Below are 16,004 nucleotides of genomic sequence, written 5' to 3'. Positions count from 1 at the left end.
ATAATGGTTACTTTACCTTCAAAATGACATGATTTATTGTATGATATTTCCTCCTCCGCTCTCAATTCAGTTTGGAAAATGATTTGGAGTGTTCAACTCAACGTATTCGGTGTTTCATTTGTATTTTAATTCATGGAAAATTTATGATCAATATGGAAAGATGGAAGCGGAGCTTTTTACAAGACATGAGTTGTACCTTCTATGGAGCAGTAGTAGAGGACATTCCCCATATTTTTCGAGATTGTTTATATTTTGATTCATCTTCTGCACAGATCCTATTTTTAGGTTTGTGGTGGATATGAAAATAGAGGAATGAAGATGTGCTTTGTGGCATTCGTTGTTTGTTAAGCCAACAAATCGATTGTTTTCAATTACAATTAGCACAGAATTTCTGAGCTTGGTGTTCACAGAGCAATAGGGCTCCAAACCGTACCCAAATGTTGGTAAACATTGCTTGGCAATCTTCCTTGCCTAATTGGGTTAAACTAAACATAGATGGGGCAGTTAAAGGGAACCCAAGAGGGAGATATGCAGGAGGATCTTGCGCAATTGATGTAGAGTATGGTTGAAGGGTTATTACATTCATTTGGGTATTTGTTTCTCAATGGATGTGGAGTTTTCTGCTGTATTATTTGGTCTCCGGCTAGCATGAAACATGAGGATCAAACGATTAATAGTAGAAATAGACCCTAAAGCTGTCTTTGATCTAATGAAAGTCGACATAGGTAAGAATTTGTGTCATACTAATATATTGTACCAATATCGTCAACTGTAGATGATGTTTAGACGTATTATAGACAAGCAAATTGTGTTGTGGATGCACTGGCTAATCTAGCTGTCACGTCAACTTTTGGTGATTTGAGACAATTTTCGAGTCTATTTAGAGCTATTGCAAAATTAATCCAGGCCGATTTGTATAATACTTCTAATACTCGTCGAATTATCACCTTTTAAAAATCGTTCTTCCTATATATTAAAAAAAACATGAAATATAATTTTAAAATAAAATAAATTATATTATTTTAAAAAGATTCATTAGGTATCATCCAACATAAAATTATTATGGTTTTCTTGTATTTTATTATAAAAATTAAAATATTTATTTAATTTAAGAGTTAGAGCTAATTAGAATTTAATTTAGGAATGAGGATTAAATTTCGTGAGGATAAAATTTAAATTTAAAAGGAATTTTATTTATTTTGACATGAAATCATTATTAGTAAAATCATTGAGTATTAAATTTAGATGCAAGTATTATTTCGTTAAGAAAACAAAATTTTAAAAACAAAATTATCTAAAATTAAATAGAACGGAAGTTAATAGCAGGGACTAATTTGCTAATACAATAAACATCAGAGACTATAGTACTTTTTAAAAGCAGAGTTTGACTTGTGATTTTAAAATATATTGGGTTCTAATTTTGTACGTTACCTTTTTATAGGAAATTCAAATTATTTTTTATCCCAGAGTGGGCAAGCAAAATTTCATTTTCTAAAATAAAATTTCAGTTGGGTTTACGGCAGAAATTGAAATCCCTTTTTTTTGTAAAATAATACTTAAATTTAACAAATTAAGCCAAATTTAATTATTCGATTAAATTTATTATATTTGAAATGAAAAATAATAAAGTTTATTTATTAAACAAGATAATTATATTTTCTTATAAGGTAATTTTATTTGTCTTACTTTAACTTTAGCATGTAGATTAAAAAAACATAATGCACCTCATATTTATAGATTATTGATTATTTTTTAATATAAAGAATGAACAACGGGCAAGGGAAAAGAATTTACAAGCCCATTGACAATCATACCCTTTGGTTATTGATGAATATTGGATTTTGTATATTTAGGTTTGGGCGAGTTCATATTGAAAAAGTCATGATGTAACTCTACCAAGGCCCATTAGAATGGCCTGCACCCCAACTCACAATTTAAGACTCACTAAGGTAGACCGGACAGTGTTTAGACCCACGAGCAAGAGGTTCAATCCAATCAATTTCATGGATTCGCGAAACAATATACCTTAAACATTCGAGATCATATGCACACGGTGCTAAATAAAATTAAATGATCGCATAGTAATAGAAAAATAAAATTAAATGGTCGCATGATAATAAAAAATAATATAATATAAAAGTGTCAAATAAAATTAAATGATCGCATAATAATAGAAAAATAAAATTAAATGGTCGCATGGTAATAGAAAATGATATAATATATCTGTATGTACAGTCCAGCGTGACAATAATAGAATATACATGCAGAATAGCAGTTATACGTCTCTAAAGGATAAAAGGAAAAAAAAAAAATAGTGTGACAATAATAAAATGTAAACGCAGAACTGCAGTTTCGACATGACAAAAAAGAAAAAAAAATGTAAATTAGATCAAACTTACCAAAATATATATTTAACCTGCCCTTTATTGAATCTTATAATATCAGTTGTAAATTTACATTAATGTTTCAAATTTTATTGTGATCGGCAACAGTAGTGTTTATCCTCTATTGTAATTTGTAAATTTACATCAACGTTTCACATTTCGGAACATCAAAGTTATATACATCTTCTGAGCTCAATACGAGAAGAATCTCCTTTTTTTTTTCCCTTTTTTCTAAATCATTTTCATAGTAAATTCTGATTCCATGTACGTGCCACACTTCTCCGGAAGACGAGGCAAGGACATGAATGAAGATGGAAATATTTTCTCCTCTGCACTTAACTATTCTTCACCAGCAAAACTTCTTTTTCTGCATTAGAAAAGAGAGAGAGAGAGAGGATTTATAAGAACATGGATCAATATTTTGATGATCCAGCATAAATTTTTGCGAGAATATACTGTTCAACTTACCCGATATCTGTCTTCCTCTTGTCTATCTATATACGCAAGAAGCTCTTCTTGTCTGATTAAAGCTTCGTGCAAAGCCTGCAAGTAGAAAACATTCGTATTAGAAAGTAGCCAACACACTTCTACCAGTTTACTGTGCATGCAGTGAATGCTGTGATGTGTATTGCTAATTCCAGGAAACTTAAAAGTAGGTTTGTTATGGGGCTGAAGAAGATAACTCCCTTAGCATACCAAAACATGGAGCCTAAGGATACTGTACTTTTCCCCTTTGTCAAATTCATCCATGGAAGTTCACACCTGTGACCTCAATATTCAGTTGATTATATGGAAAAGAGGAGACTGTCTGGCCCCAAAACCACTGGTCATGTATTGCCAACACTCAATGGCGCCAACCCACTTCCCTCTTGAAAAGTTGTGTGCATGACAAGTTCACAAACCTAGCTACTTGGGAATTACATGGACCCCTTTTCTATATGATGCTCAAGATCAGCTTTCTGTGAGTTATTGTAATATAAAATCATTTTTACAACTTTACTCCAGCTAAAGCCATTGTTAGTCTACCTAAATAGTTTTTGATAAATGCCAAATCTAATTACAGATAGTATAAATGTATAATATAGTTGCTTTTCCAATAACACATTTGCAGAAAGAGAGACACAGGAAGAGAGAGAGATTCACTGCTTCAGTGCCTTAGGAGAATTCCACGGAACACAGTAAGATGACACTCATGAGATCATTTATAGCCACGTGTTTTGCCCAGGGAAAGAGTTGCCCAACGTGCTACCCGGTAATTGAGTTCTGAATCAATGCATCTAACAACTACATGTACAGTTAGGCACCTCAGTAATTGCTGAATAAGCTAAAGAAAGCAGACAAAAAATTTGTACCATTTGACTATATGACATGGGAAATTCTAAGGATTTTAGGACTACTTATTTTAGGAAAATATACGAAATGGACGTTTATTTTATTTAGAAGCTTAGTTTTATTTGACCTGTGATTTGTGATTCCTAATTAGAACTGCAATCATGATTCCTAAACCTTGTTTGATCAGGTTTGCAAATACTCTCCATACATAGGATTATTTGCTCTACTTATTTGTGATAGATTTTCTAATGACTATTGATTATTGCTTTGAGATAAGGAATTGAGGATGTGTCTCTTCCATTTGAGAATAGGAGACATGATTACCTTCTTTGTCGAAATTAGCTCAGCTTCTAGAGCATCCACCCGACAAACTGCAGCATTCAGTAGCTCCTCCTTCTCATAAGGCATTCGAAAAGGCTTCACTTGTAGCATGTCGACCTTCTCTTCAAGCTCACCCAGCCTTTTCAGCACAGATGAAAGCAGGTCCACCTGAGTAAATCTTGGAGCAGGAGAAGGGGGACGAAACTCCTCCTTAAGCACTGGTTCAAGAGTTGGATCAGTGGCATCAAGGACAGAATTAGGCACAGGGTTTTTCTTAGTCACCCAAATCGGCAATGAATGGATGACAGATAGTAAAGTCAAGAAGAATGCCATAAGCAGAGCCCAAATACAAGCGAAAAATCCTTCTGGAGTTTTTTCCACAATTGGTAGAGGCAGTGTTCCTACAGTGAATTTTATTGAACATTTTCAGTGTCCAACCAATATAATATCATAGCAAAACTAAAATTAAATCCCATTTAAGACAAGGACAATCTCATTAAAAAAAAAAAGAAGATGAAGAGGGCATAATGCTCAGAGCCTACTGCACTTAAACTTGATAACCTTTGGACGTACGAGGCTCTTTAAAGGAGACTTGTTTCTTCCATCCATCATCTACAGTCTTGTCAATCATGGGTACATATTCATCATATTCTGAGAAGCCTCCAGCAGCACTTGCCTTACCAATCACCTTAGCCTGTATAAACATCCAAGCAAATATACCAATGAGTTGAATTCAGGCATCTCTTCGCATTACATATGCGTGCACTCATATAGCCATTGATTTTTGTTGAAGTAATTTAACAGGTTCTGGTCATTGTACTTGAACCAATTTAAATAAAACTTACATAGACGATAGACCCCACCATACTTTGGAACTGTTAACATCCTAGAATAGCAATCAATGAATAGATGAAGTTTTACTTCTTATCAAACATATCACGAAATACGGATAATATGATTTGTGACACAGCTATGCATTTATCAATCTGTTAATGACATTTCTCCAGATACCTAAAACTTTGCATTAGTAAATAAGACTGCATGCACATGAGGAGATGATTCAACTTCAAAAATAAATTGGAACCTGAAAAATATATGTTACAAGAATTTCAGGGTAAAAGTACATGATACCACTTGAGAATTCTGGGTGAAGGGAAAAAAATTCAAAGATTATGCATGCATCATTAATGCACATCAATAGACAGAAGGAAAATTTGTGAGACAGAATTATCTAATAAAGAATATTAATTAAATTGTCTAAAGTCATTATTGTCTTGATTTTGGCAACCAACGACCAAATCATTAACCTACAAGGGAGATCATCCACAATACCTAGGCATAAGACTTTACTACTAAAAAAAGAAGGAATTGTTGCATCAAATATAAAGATGTAATTTTCTGTGATTTCAACTGCAAGCATGTCTTCATAGTCCAGAAATTCAAAAAGAACAGGCCAGAAACTCCTAAACTGCATACATGGCAGGTTCACATCCATTGCTAAAAAACAGATGGTTGAAGTGTAGAAAGTTCTAGTTTTCCACCGAGACATGCCACATGCCACCCATGCAACCTTATCAAGTAATTAGTACACAAGAAGTAGAAGACAACAAATTAAACTGCAGTTTTAATCAAGAGAACTTTTAACTCTTCAAACTCACAAAAATAGAAACCCTCAAATAAAACCCAAGTAAACTGGATGTTCCCAGCATGTATTAAATTCTTTGAATTGTCAACAAATTCTTACTTCTTCGCAGACAGGAGCCAAACTTGGGAGCAAATAGCTCCTATTTGGTTTAGGAGATGCAACATCTTCCACTTCAGATCCTGACTCTGCAGTAGATGTATCACTAGTTTTTATCTGAATTGCAGAAGAATGAAATCCACATCAGAGAACATGTGATTTCAGTTTTAATTGTAAGAAAAGAATCAGGCTCTATGTGGTGAAAGAAAGTCTGTAGGATAATACCATGGAATAACGTTGCTTATCAGAAGCAATCACCCTTCCTTCACTGTTTGATATTGTTACTATTTCTCTGGAATATAGTGCTTCACCGTTCTCAACCATCTGCATGCAAACAAACAATCTTATTGGTTAAAAATATGCAGTATATTCACCCAAGAAAGGGCAAAAGATATAGTGAAACAAAGTCATACAATAAAACAATCAATAATTACAACATAATCACAAACCTTTAGAATATTTGGATCTTTCCATGGCCCCTTGTCAGATCTCATACAACTTCCCTGATCAGCACAAGAACAGCTACCTCCCAGAAATTCTGGCAACTCCCTAGACGAGTTTGAAGATACTTCAGAAGTTTTACATGGTACAATTAAAATGGGAACAACCAGCAAAATCAAATCATAAAAAATTTAATTACCTTGCATCTATTATTTCAAGTAATTTGTTCTGGTACTTGTTGCCAAGAACCTGAGGTCATTTCAAAAATCAGCCAATGCAATGATTTCTCAAGTATAGTAGATAATTTAACATAAATGAGAAAAGAACTACTCACATGAATCTTGCTAGCTGTTTGAGAATCGAGAAATGATTTCACCGTGTTCCAAAGCAACTTAAAGCCAGGACCAGCATTTATTATAAACATTCGGCAAAGTGTCTGCAAAATTTGGAACTTTAGGTGGATATACTCTCAATTTTTGAATCCCAAAATAAAAGGATTGTCAATTTGTCATTCTCAGAAACCTTTTAAGAATCTGAAAGCAATTTTACCTCAGGGTAGTTGTCACCATCAATCTTTTGCAGCTGTATGACGAGTTCCCGTGCGGACTTGGTAAAGTTTTTTAAACCCTAATGAGCAGATTCATTTGAGCAAGAAATACACGACTAGTTATAATTCTACTATGCCAAACTTGAAATGGTGCCCTACTGCCCTAGCAGAATTTAAAATGTTAAAAATTTAAATAAATAAAAAAAATAACAGAGAACATACCACGCCTTGCACATCCAGAATAGTTGTACTTGAATCTATATGTCTTTTTGCAGCAATAGAGCAAGCAGGAAATTTAATTGCAAAACTCTTTTCAAACTCCTGCACATGATATTTCAAATATCGTTCCATAGTGGTTACTTGCATGAGTTTGCTGGGATCAACTTTCCCTAGTCTTTCAATGTATACAGGCCTACCCTCTTTGTCTACACCATGATAACACTGAGGGTAGTACTTTAGGACTTCATTCAACTCATTGAACTCAAAATCCTGGGAAAAGAAAAAAGATACCTTACAACATAAGGGAAATAATACCATATCAACTTAATAATTTTGAGAGAGAGAGAGAGAGAGAGAGAGAGAGAGAGAGAGAGAGAGAGAATAAAAGGCAGAACTGCTGAACTGAGGAATAGCCAGGAATATAGTAACAAGAAATACATGACATGGTAGCAAAGATTGCAATAGGTTCAGGGAAATAATAAGATGATATTACCTCCATAATTGTGTCAGTGCCGAAGTCTTTCCTCCACTGAATCATATTGGCCCACATTTGCTTTGCTTTTTCAATATCAAACTTTCTTGCTTTTAAGAACCTGAAAAAGGTTGATTCTCGACCATGAGGCTGAATAAATAGGGAGTAATCTGATGCAGCCAAGCAGATATAACTTGTTTTATTTTGTATAGAAGAATAAAAGCTGTCAATTTCACTATGAACATATTTAATTACCCAATTCTTATCTAAAAAACAATAAAGTTCATAAATATTGAACATGAAATTATATACTCATAGAAGCTAAATTGCAATTCTGTTAATTGAGATTTGAGAGGAAAACCAATATAAGCAATAAAACTATGATTGTTATCACTATCCAACTGGAACTCCTACACAGCCTGTGTGGAAGTCACAAAGAAGATGGCAAGAGATGATAGCTGAAGTCATGTTGAAGCTTTAACTGTTAAATCATAAAAGACTACTTGCAATGTTATACCAGGTATACAACTGCAATCTAAAGACATGCCATGGGTATTTGAAAAATAACACCAGATGGTGTTTTTTTCCTTTGTTGGGGGGGGGGGGGGGGGGTGAGGAACTAATTTTTTTCATCTTGAAGAGTTAATAAGCAAGCCTTGGTATGTTTGTTATGCTTACAAATAGAGAAAGCACTCGACCTCACATATTGCGAAATGTAATGTAGAACGAGAGAGTTCTGGGAATTAGGGGGGTGAGGAACACATTCTCTAGAGAAAGAAATTCTCAAACTTTTATTAACTCTCAATCATAATCATAATAATTTCCTAGAAAAATCCCTAGGTAACATATGTATTTATAGCAAAATAACTAGTCCTATTATCAAGAAATCTCAAATCAACAAAAAGCTCAAAAATAACTACACAGTAAACCTAATGGAATTCTCAAATAATAAAAATCTAACTTTCCTAATTCAACAACAAATATAACTCCTAAGTTAACTTCAATAACGCGTCAAAATGTTCAGTAAGCTTTTACGCAAATTGAATATTAACTATAATTGAATATCAACCCAATAGTTCATATCAGACTCCCAATTAAACATCTGAGAAACCACGTGATGCTGAAACGTTTATCATCTTTTGCACAAATTAAAGAATTAACTTTGATTGAAAATAGCGTCAGAGGTTTGGATTTTTAGTCATTACCCCAATTAATAGTAGAGTCTTGCAAATAACTAAAAGAAGCAACAACTAGAAACACTGCCATAATCCCAAAAGTGATCCAAGTGAAAGACAAACTTCAAGAAAGCAAAAATGCAACAGCGACTGGTATTTTCATTCATAAAACAAATGAGAAGAGAAGGAAAATCACCTCAGCAACATGTGATAATCATCATGTCTAGCAGGAAGCAAGTCATCCGCATAGAGTGCCTGTCTAAATGCATCCACAGCCTGCAACTCTTCAACATCCCGAACATCCTCAATTGCCGCTGAAATCTCTTCACTACATTTGCTCTTCCTTTTATGGAGAGAACGTCTGATTTTTTTAGATGCCTTCATTGCCTTCCTCTTTAGATTCCCAATTCTAGTCTTCCTGTCATCCTCCGAGTTCTCAAAATCTGATTTCCGTTCTCTCCTTTCATCATTGCCGGAAAAGCCCTCGAAGCCTGCAGAACATGGACGAAGGTCGAAAGATTGTACTCAAATTCAAATGTAAAATTGATTACGAATCAATTCTTCACTACCTTGGACAAGAATTATTAGACATGTATAGTTCCCACATTTGCAATTTGAGTTAATAAATTAATTTATACGCTATATGAACTGGAACCTAAGCTTACCAAAAATGCCAGAAGAATTTTCGGTGCATAATTTACTACCATTAACAGGAAGCTTAACAAACAAACTCTATAACTAACAAGTAACCGAAAATTTAGAACCCTAAAAATCCACAAAAATAGAAGATGAAAAAGAAAGTTATTCGGTGAAGAATTGAATGAGTCAAAGAAGGAGGCGCTTACAAGGCCTTGCGAAGCGATCCAATGGTCCCGACATGTTGATTTTCAGCTATGAAGATCGAATGCGATTACAGAAAAGAAAACAATCGCCACAAGCAAAAAAAGAAAAAGTAGTAGAAGAAGAAGAAGATAAGTTGACCACCCGAAGATAAAACGGAATTGCTAATACGGATCTCGCATCTGCAGAATTCAATTTTCAATATCTAGCGATCTTTCGTTGGCTACAGCTCCAGCTGGAAGAGTAAAAGAAAGCTGTAGCAGAGAGAGAGAGAGAGAGAGAGAGAGAGAGAGAGAGAGGAGATTGAGGTGGATTCGATAGTAAACCGATGGAAAAAGAAAGCCGACAGACGGTGCCGAATAATGGCTGGGATCTTTCTTCTTGTCCAGCGGTGGTTGGTACGGATGGGTCCTACATCCGCATGCAGTCAATAACGGGATGCGTTCAGGTTTGCTTGGCGGGAATTTTGCTATCTTCATCTTCTAGCCAGTGCGTAGTATCAAGGTTAACTTATTTTTAACTTTCTTCGATTGATTAGTCGGTTTGTTTTTTTGTTTTTGGTTTTTTTGTTTTTTTTTTTTCCCAAAGATAATGATTTTTCAATGTCGTTGTAGTTACATTTCTTTCGTGTGTATATTAATTATTTTATTTTTTTCAAATAGAAGGTGTATTAATTTTTAGAAGATTTTTAAGTTTATAAATAATGAAACTAGCACTCATCTATTTAATCTAATATTAGTACATCTCAAGAAATTTAAGAGGTTTAAATTCTATTATTTTAATTTTTAATATTTTTTTAAAGAAAAAAAATTAATAAATTTATTTGATTATAATATTTTTTTCTTATAAACTTAAATTTGGTTATAATATTTTTTCCTTATAAACTTAAAAAAAATAAATTACAAGGCTAAAAAAAAATAAATTAAAAAATAGCGTTTCATTTTGACGCTTTCAGAATTTATAATTGGTTTAACTAAATATTTTATTTTATTGCGCTTATTTAGTTTTCAAATTTTGCACGTATTTTATTTAATTTTTAATAATTTTAATGATAGCTATTTACAAACATTTTTTTATTAAATATATTAATCGTTGGTTAATAATGTACAAGCATTTTAATTAAATATATAATTTTAAAATAATTTTAAAATAATTTATCAGCACAAACCGCTTGTAAAATACTTTAGCCAAACATCTTTCCTGGGAGAAAAACGAAACTTAGTAGTATGCTGAAATTTCAAAGGAAAGACGGCTAGTATTTCTGAAATCACTGCCTTGAAACTATTGGAAAAGGTGACGCACAATTTTTTTAAAAATATTAAATGGAGGGAAAATATTAAAATTATTATTTTATTCACAAATAATTTATGAATGAAACAAAATAAGAAATAATCGAGTAATTATTATTAATATAATATCTATTTCGAGCACTGAACAGCAAAGTGCAAGAACCCATCGTGCAATTAAATAGCTAATAAGCTTCAGCATCCAGATCAGAATAATAAGCAGAAATGTTGCATAAGCAATGTTATTTATATACATATCCACGAATTCTGTTACATACACATTGGTAGAAAGAGAAAGGAACATGATTGGTTACTGCTGAACGCAGCTGACCTCATCAGCTTCCAACAATGGTTTCTATATACAATTTCTCGTGGAATACCTGAAACATGAACAAATACTCCGTTAAATTCATTCAATCCAACATGCGTGTGCCGAATTTTTCATTAAAATTAAGGGGGTACTGATATTCTCACCTATCATGTGTATTTCTTCAAGTTCCTTTTAGCCCTAAATTGACCAAGTTCGTCCCTCCATTGAGCTGCAGAACACGAATATCATTAAAATGTAAAAAGATGAAAATTGTTAATAATTTCTTTTTTTAAAAAAAATTGTTAATAATTTCTTTCTTTCTTTTAAAGGAGCGAAATAGTGGAATGGCAAGATCCAAGTATCCAACTGTAGCACATTAGCACTGCCCAGGAAAAATATTAACCATATACCATACATATGATGTCAATTGTAAAAATCGAAATTCTCAAACTTGAAAAGAAAATGTGTTCTATCGAGTTGATATTCACAAGAGGCATTGCCGTTGTGCAGTTCTTGTGAGCAAACTAATTTAACTTCATTTCAACAAATAATGGCACCCGAGACAAACTAGGCCACCCGCGTTGTTCAATTAAGGTCGTAACCTATTATACATTGCAAATGCTTTTGTTGTTCAATTAATGTCGTAACCTATTATACATTGCAAATGCTTTTGATTCGGTCTTTTTTTAATTTAAGATAAATTAAACTTTAATTCCAGAATTTTAACGTAATTAACACATAGATCCCTACCTATATTTTTAAAATCGAATGCTTAAATTCTTATATAATTAATTTGTCTAAATTGAAGGTCCTTTCATCCATAAATCTGTTCGTCAACAGGTTAAAGTTCAAATAACCAGTTCAAATACCTAAAATACCCTCATGAAAGTTCAAATACCTAAAATACCCTCATAACCACTTAAACCCTGTAAGTAATTTTATATTGTATAAACTACACTTTCGTTTCTAAATTTTAAGTAATTGACGAATCAGTTCTTATATTTTTAAAATTAAATTATTGAATCCCCTATATTTAATCCATCTAAAATCACAATTCTTCCATTTATTATACATATTAATTCAAAACTAGTGGATATCAAATTTTTTCTGAAAATTTCTTTTCAAAATACTCTTTATAAAAATTTATAACTTAAAAGTTATTTGATACCACTTAAAAACAACTGAAGTTATAAATGTTTTCTAAAAATTTTGAAGTTATAAATATTGGAGTATTTTAATAATGAAAATTGAAAAACAAAAAAAATTAAAAATTAGTTAAATGAAATATTATAGACAAAAGTTAATAGAAACGTAAGTGTTTTATAAAATAAAAAAGTAAAGAATCAAAATGTTTAAAAAGGGTAATAAAGACATTTCCACACTTTTAACGGTAAAAATGGATCGAGAGACCTCTAATTTGGACAGACTAATCATAGAGAAATTTAAGTGTTCGATTTAAAAAATGCAGAACGATCTGTTAATTATGCTAAAACTCAAAAACTAATGTGTAATTTACCCTTTAATTTAAAATGTAAGAAGGAACCTCAAAAGAAAATCCCCCTACGTTCAAAACTTAAAACTTCGTTAATATAGGAAAAAAAACGGAAGGAAACATACCTGCATCTTTGTAACGTTCCTCAATGACGGCAGAAATCATGTTGCGAACAAGATTAAACTCCTTGGTATCAAGACAAGGCTGACCAGTGGGCCTGCAAACATATTGCTTCCTATCAAACACTTTTCTTTCCTGGAACAAGGTTACCATGTAACAGATACTAATGCACTTTATAAGATTATTAGTTAAACTATGATCTGTTTGTTGTGATTATTAATTCAAGCGTAAAGGCTATGAGAGCAAAATGAATATTTCATGTCCAAGACAACATTTAATTAACAGCAGTTATATTATCAAATCTTAGAAGCGTGGCACTAATAATCTCCCAGCAAACACTCCAATTCTATGAAGTCATAGCTTATCACTGACACTACATCACAAACAGAACAAACTCGTTTAACTACTATTGGTAATTAAAACCTCTTGCAGTGGGTATGCAATAACAATTTTTCTTTTCCCATCTCTTCAACCCCAAAAGCAAATATAAGGATTTCAAAACTAACCGATCTAGTTCAGTAAATAATAAGCCATCTGAAGCTGGAGACTGTGCTAGCTTTCCAGATTCAATGACTCTCATCCCATCACTGTATGCCAGGTACCTATTGACTTGAATTGGTACCTGCACATAGTATGAAGAACAGGCACTACTGCAGATCAGTAAACCACTAATTTCAGCTCAAGGAAAAACTACAAACTAAAGAAAAATGAGATATCTACAATCCTAGATTAAAAACCAAACTCAGGAAAACTCAATTAGTTAATTGGTCTTATAAGGAGAAAAAACTAAAATTACAAATGACAACATGCACAAAGTACCTTGCATCTCACTGCAATATTGATGGCATCTGAAGGACGAAGGTCAAAGCTGACACATTCTTTCTCATTGCCCACCTGTGAGACAACCAAGCAGCAAAGTTTTAGGCTCATATAAGTTGAGACAATAACAGCACAAAATATTCAACTCAGAAAAGAATGCAAGTACTTTTGTCAGGTATAACTGAGCAAAATATGCCTCATGCACCCTCCTAGTAACTCTAACAAGTCTGACCTGCAAAGGGAAGACAGGGATCACAATCAAGATTTCTATGAAGCAAAGGATGGGTATAACACAGCAGGATTCTTCGCTATGACAGCAAAAAGGAACACAAGCTTCATATCTCCTTCATAAATTCGCAATTTTCCATGTTAAATAAGAGGGCACATGCAGATTGTTGGTGCAAATGTTCTGACTTCTTATTCCCTCTCAGTAAGTCATGTTTACTCATAATAAGTAAAGAAAAGAAAGGAAACACGAACTTACTTCATAGCCCATTTTCTCAATCATTTCTTTCACCACTTGATACATAGTTGGTCTAGACTGGAAACCAAAACGCATATGGGCAGTTGCATAAGTTCAACTTTGACAACTTTATTAGTTCAAAAAATATAAAGTTCCTAACATAATAAAGGAGAAAATTACAAACATACTATTTGCACATTGCGGAGAGCTGCCATGAGCAACACACTGGGCATCTCCACTGCAAACAAAAGCGGATCTTCAAAATGAATCTAAAGAAAATTTCATGAATGAAGGTCCATTTTCTTCTGAAGACAACTGAATGAAAGCAAACAGTTAGATGCACATACAAACAATGATAGGGAGAAGAAGACCAGTCCCATCTTCCATCTTCAATACAATTGCAGGATGAGGTGCATAGTCTGGCAGATGCCCACATTGAGGATTGTTATGGACACATCGTAAGTGCCTGCCATCCCTCATTTTGATCATGAAACCATCCGCTCCGCTCTTCACTTCAACTGTATGATGAAAAGATTAAAAAAAAAAAAATCAAGGGAAGCATTAGTAATCCATGAATGCAATGCCCATCCACAAGCAGGTGCTTCAATAGATCACCAATGTATGCATATACAATAGAATTTAAAGAGCAGAACCATAATTCATCTGTTACATATACACACCAGCTTCAACTATGCTAGAGTTGACATAATCTCCATCGTTTTCATTGAAGTTCTCCGATGTGCCCCCATTATTCGAAGATGAACTCAAACAACACTGCACTGCATAGCGCCCTTGCGCATTTAGTTGAGGAGAAAATATAGTCACTTTAGATTTGTAACCATTGATCCCCTTGAATCTCCATAACCCATTTCTAACAAGCCTAGCATTCACCAAAGGAACATTCACTGGCAGAGTGTAAACTCCAGCTTGTTTTGCACGCACAGCAGGGCAAATAACCGGTCCTTGCGATGACGCCATCTCAACTCCTTACAAATCCTACCCAATCAATAATGAACGTTAGAAAATCCATAAGGCATAAACCAGCACATAGAAAAGTAAGAACATAAAGATAGGTAGTCAGAATCATATAACAGACATCAACGGTTGAATTGAAAGTGAGATAGAATTACAAGGCAAGCAGACCAGCGCTTCTCTTGATTATTTTCATAATTAATTCGAAACTGAGAGGGAACAAAAAAAAAATAATAAGGCAATAAAAATTCGAGTTAGTTACACAGTTTAATAACAACATAAAGAATGGATTAATGTTTCCCAACAACCAAACAAAGAAGATTCCATCGTCTCAATCCACAAAGCACCGGATCATCCCTAACAGAGAACTATTAGTTTAAGAGCATAGCATCGCTAAAACTGAAAGATCATCGAGACGGAAACATAACCACACCTGAAATCCTCCGAAATAACAGGTCTCTGTCGACCTTATAGAAAGATCAACGGTCAAAACCCCTGCAACAACCCCTGATCACAACAAGTAACAATAATAAAACCCTAAGTAGATTCAGTATTTTCTCGAGAATCAAGAATCAGGCCAATTCAATTGATTCCTGTGCGAGATTAAAGTAGTTTTCAAGTAGAATATTGAGCGACGCGATCGAAGGGATGAGGGAAGAAGAGAGAATTTGGAACGTAATTTATTAAGATCTAACAGAATTTGAAGGAACCGACAAGAAAGGATCAGATAAAAGAGGAATGAAAAATAAGCGAACAGTGAGAAGATAAGAGAATAAAAAAGAGAATTATGGGAGTCTGTAACTGGAATCAATCAAATAGAATTTCATACTCCTTTTTTGGTCTTTAATGTTCTCCTCAAATGACAGTTTTACCCCCTCATGGACTGTTTATTTGCATTTGGAGAAATTACTAATGAGGTTCTTAATACCATTTCATTTTCAAAATTAAAAAAAAAATATTAGTTGATCACTTAATTATAAAAAATATATTAAAATATTTATAATATTTTAAAAAATTTATTAATTAATTTTTTTAATTTTTACCATTAAATATTTAATTATTTAATTTAT

The 16,004-nt window shown here is 33.2% G+C and overlaps 2 protein-coding genes across 7 annotated transcripts; both read right to left on the bottom strand.

Moving 5' to 3' along the window:
* Positions 1–2,406: 2,406 nt before the first annotated feature.
* LOC110615929 (phosphatidylinositol/phosphatidylcholine transfer protein SFH8) lies at positions 2,407–9,935 on the bottom strand. Of its 3 annotated transcripts, none has more exons than XM_021758154.2 (14): positions 9,478–9,935; positions 8,829–9,123; positions 7,479–7,578; positions 6,989–7,255; positions 6,769–6,846; positions 6,554–6,655; positions 6,419–6,468; positions 6,228–6,327; positions 6,004–6,102; positions 5,782–5,895; positions 4,611–4,731; positions 4,041–4,438; positions 2,853–2,927; positions 2,407–2,751 (listed from the first exon to the last, which is right to left on the bottom strand). In XM_021758154.2, the coding sequence occupies exons 1-14, from the start codon at positions 9,509–9,511 to the stop codon at positions 2,731–2,733; spliced, it is 1,854 nt and encodes a 617-aa protein (XP_021613846.1). In that variant the 5' UTR covers positions 9,512–9,935; the 3' UTR covers positions 2,407–2,730. The 3 variants fall into 3 exon arrangements, with proteins under 3 accessions (XP_021613846.1, XP_021613845.1, XP_043813003.1); XM_021758153.2 differs by having other exon boundaries at positions 4,599–4,731; positions 9,478–9,931; XM_043957068.1 differs by lacking the exon at positions 5,782–5,895 and having other exon boundaries at positions 4,599–4,731; positions 9,478–9,934.
* Positions 9,936–10,915: 980 nt separating this feature from the next.
* On the bottom strand, positions 10,916–15,744 carry LOC110615687 (bifunctional nuclease 1). 4 transcript variants are annotated; one of them, XM_043956991.1, is made up of 13 exons: positions 15,368–15,738; positions 15,243–15,291; positions 15,093–15,143; positions 14,643–14,958; positions 14,310–14,480; positions 14,151–14,200; positions 13,984–14,040; positions 13,666–13,731; positions 13,500–13,574; positions 13,187–13,302; positions 12,686–12,777; positions 11,233–11,297; positions 10,916–11,138 (listed from the first exon to the last, which is right to left on the bottom strand). In XM_043956991.1, exons 4-12 carry the CDS (start codon positions 14,938–14,940, stop codon positions 11,236–11,238), a joined length of 987 nt encoding a protein of 328 aa, XP_043812926.1. In that variant the 5' UTR covers positions 14,941–14,958; positions 15,093–15,143; positions 15,243–15,291; positions 15,368–15,738; the 3' UTR covers positions 10,916–11,138; positions 11,233–11,235. The 4 variants fall into 4 exon arrangements, with proteins under 4 accessions (XP_043812926.1, XP_021613393.1, XP_021613391.1 ...); XM_021757701.1 differs by lacking the exon at positions 15,243–15,291; XM_021757699.2 differs by having other exon boundaries at positions 15,093–15,291; positions 15,368–15,737.
* Positions 15,745–16,004: the final 260 nt, after the last annotated feature.

This window comes from Manihot esculenta, chromosome 5 (genome assembly GCF_001659605.2).
Source record: "Manihot esculenta cultivar AM560-2 chromosome 5, M.esculenta_v8, whole genome shotgun sequence".
NCBI classification, from domain to species: domain Eukaryota; kingdom Viridiplantae; phylum Streptophyta; class Magnoliopsida; order Malpighiales; family Euphorbiaceae; genus Manihot; species Manihot esculenta.
This window is presented reverse-complemented; position numbering and strand designations above follow the sequence as displayed.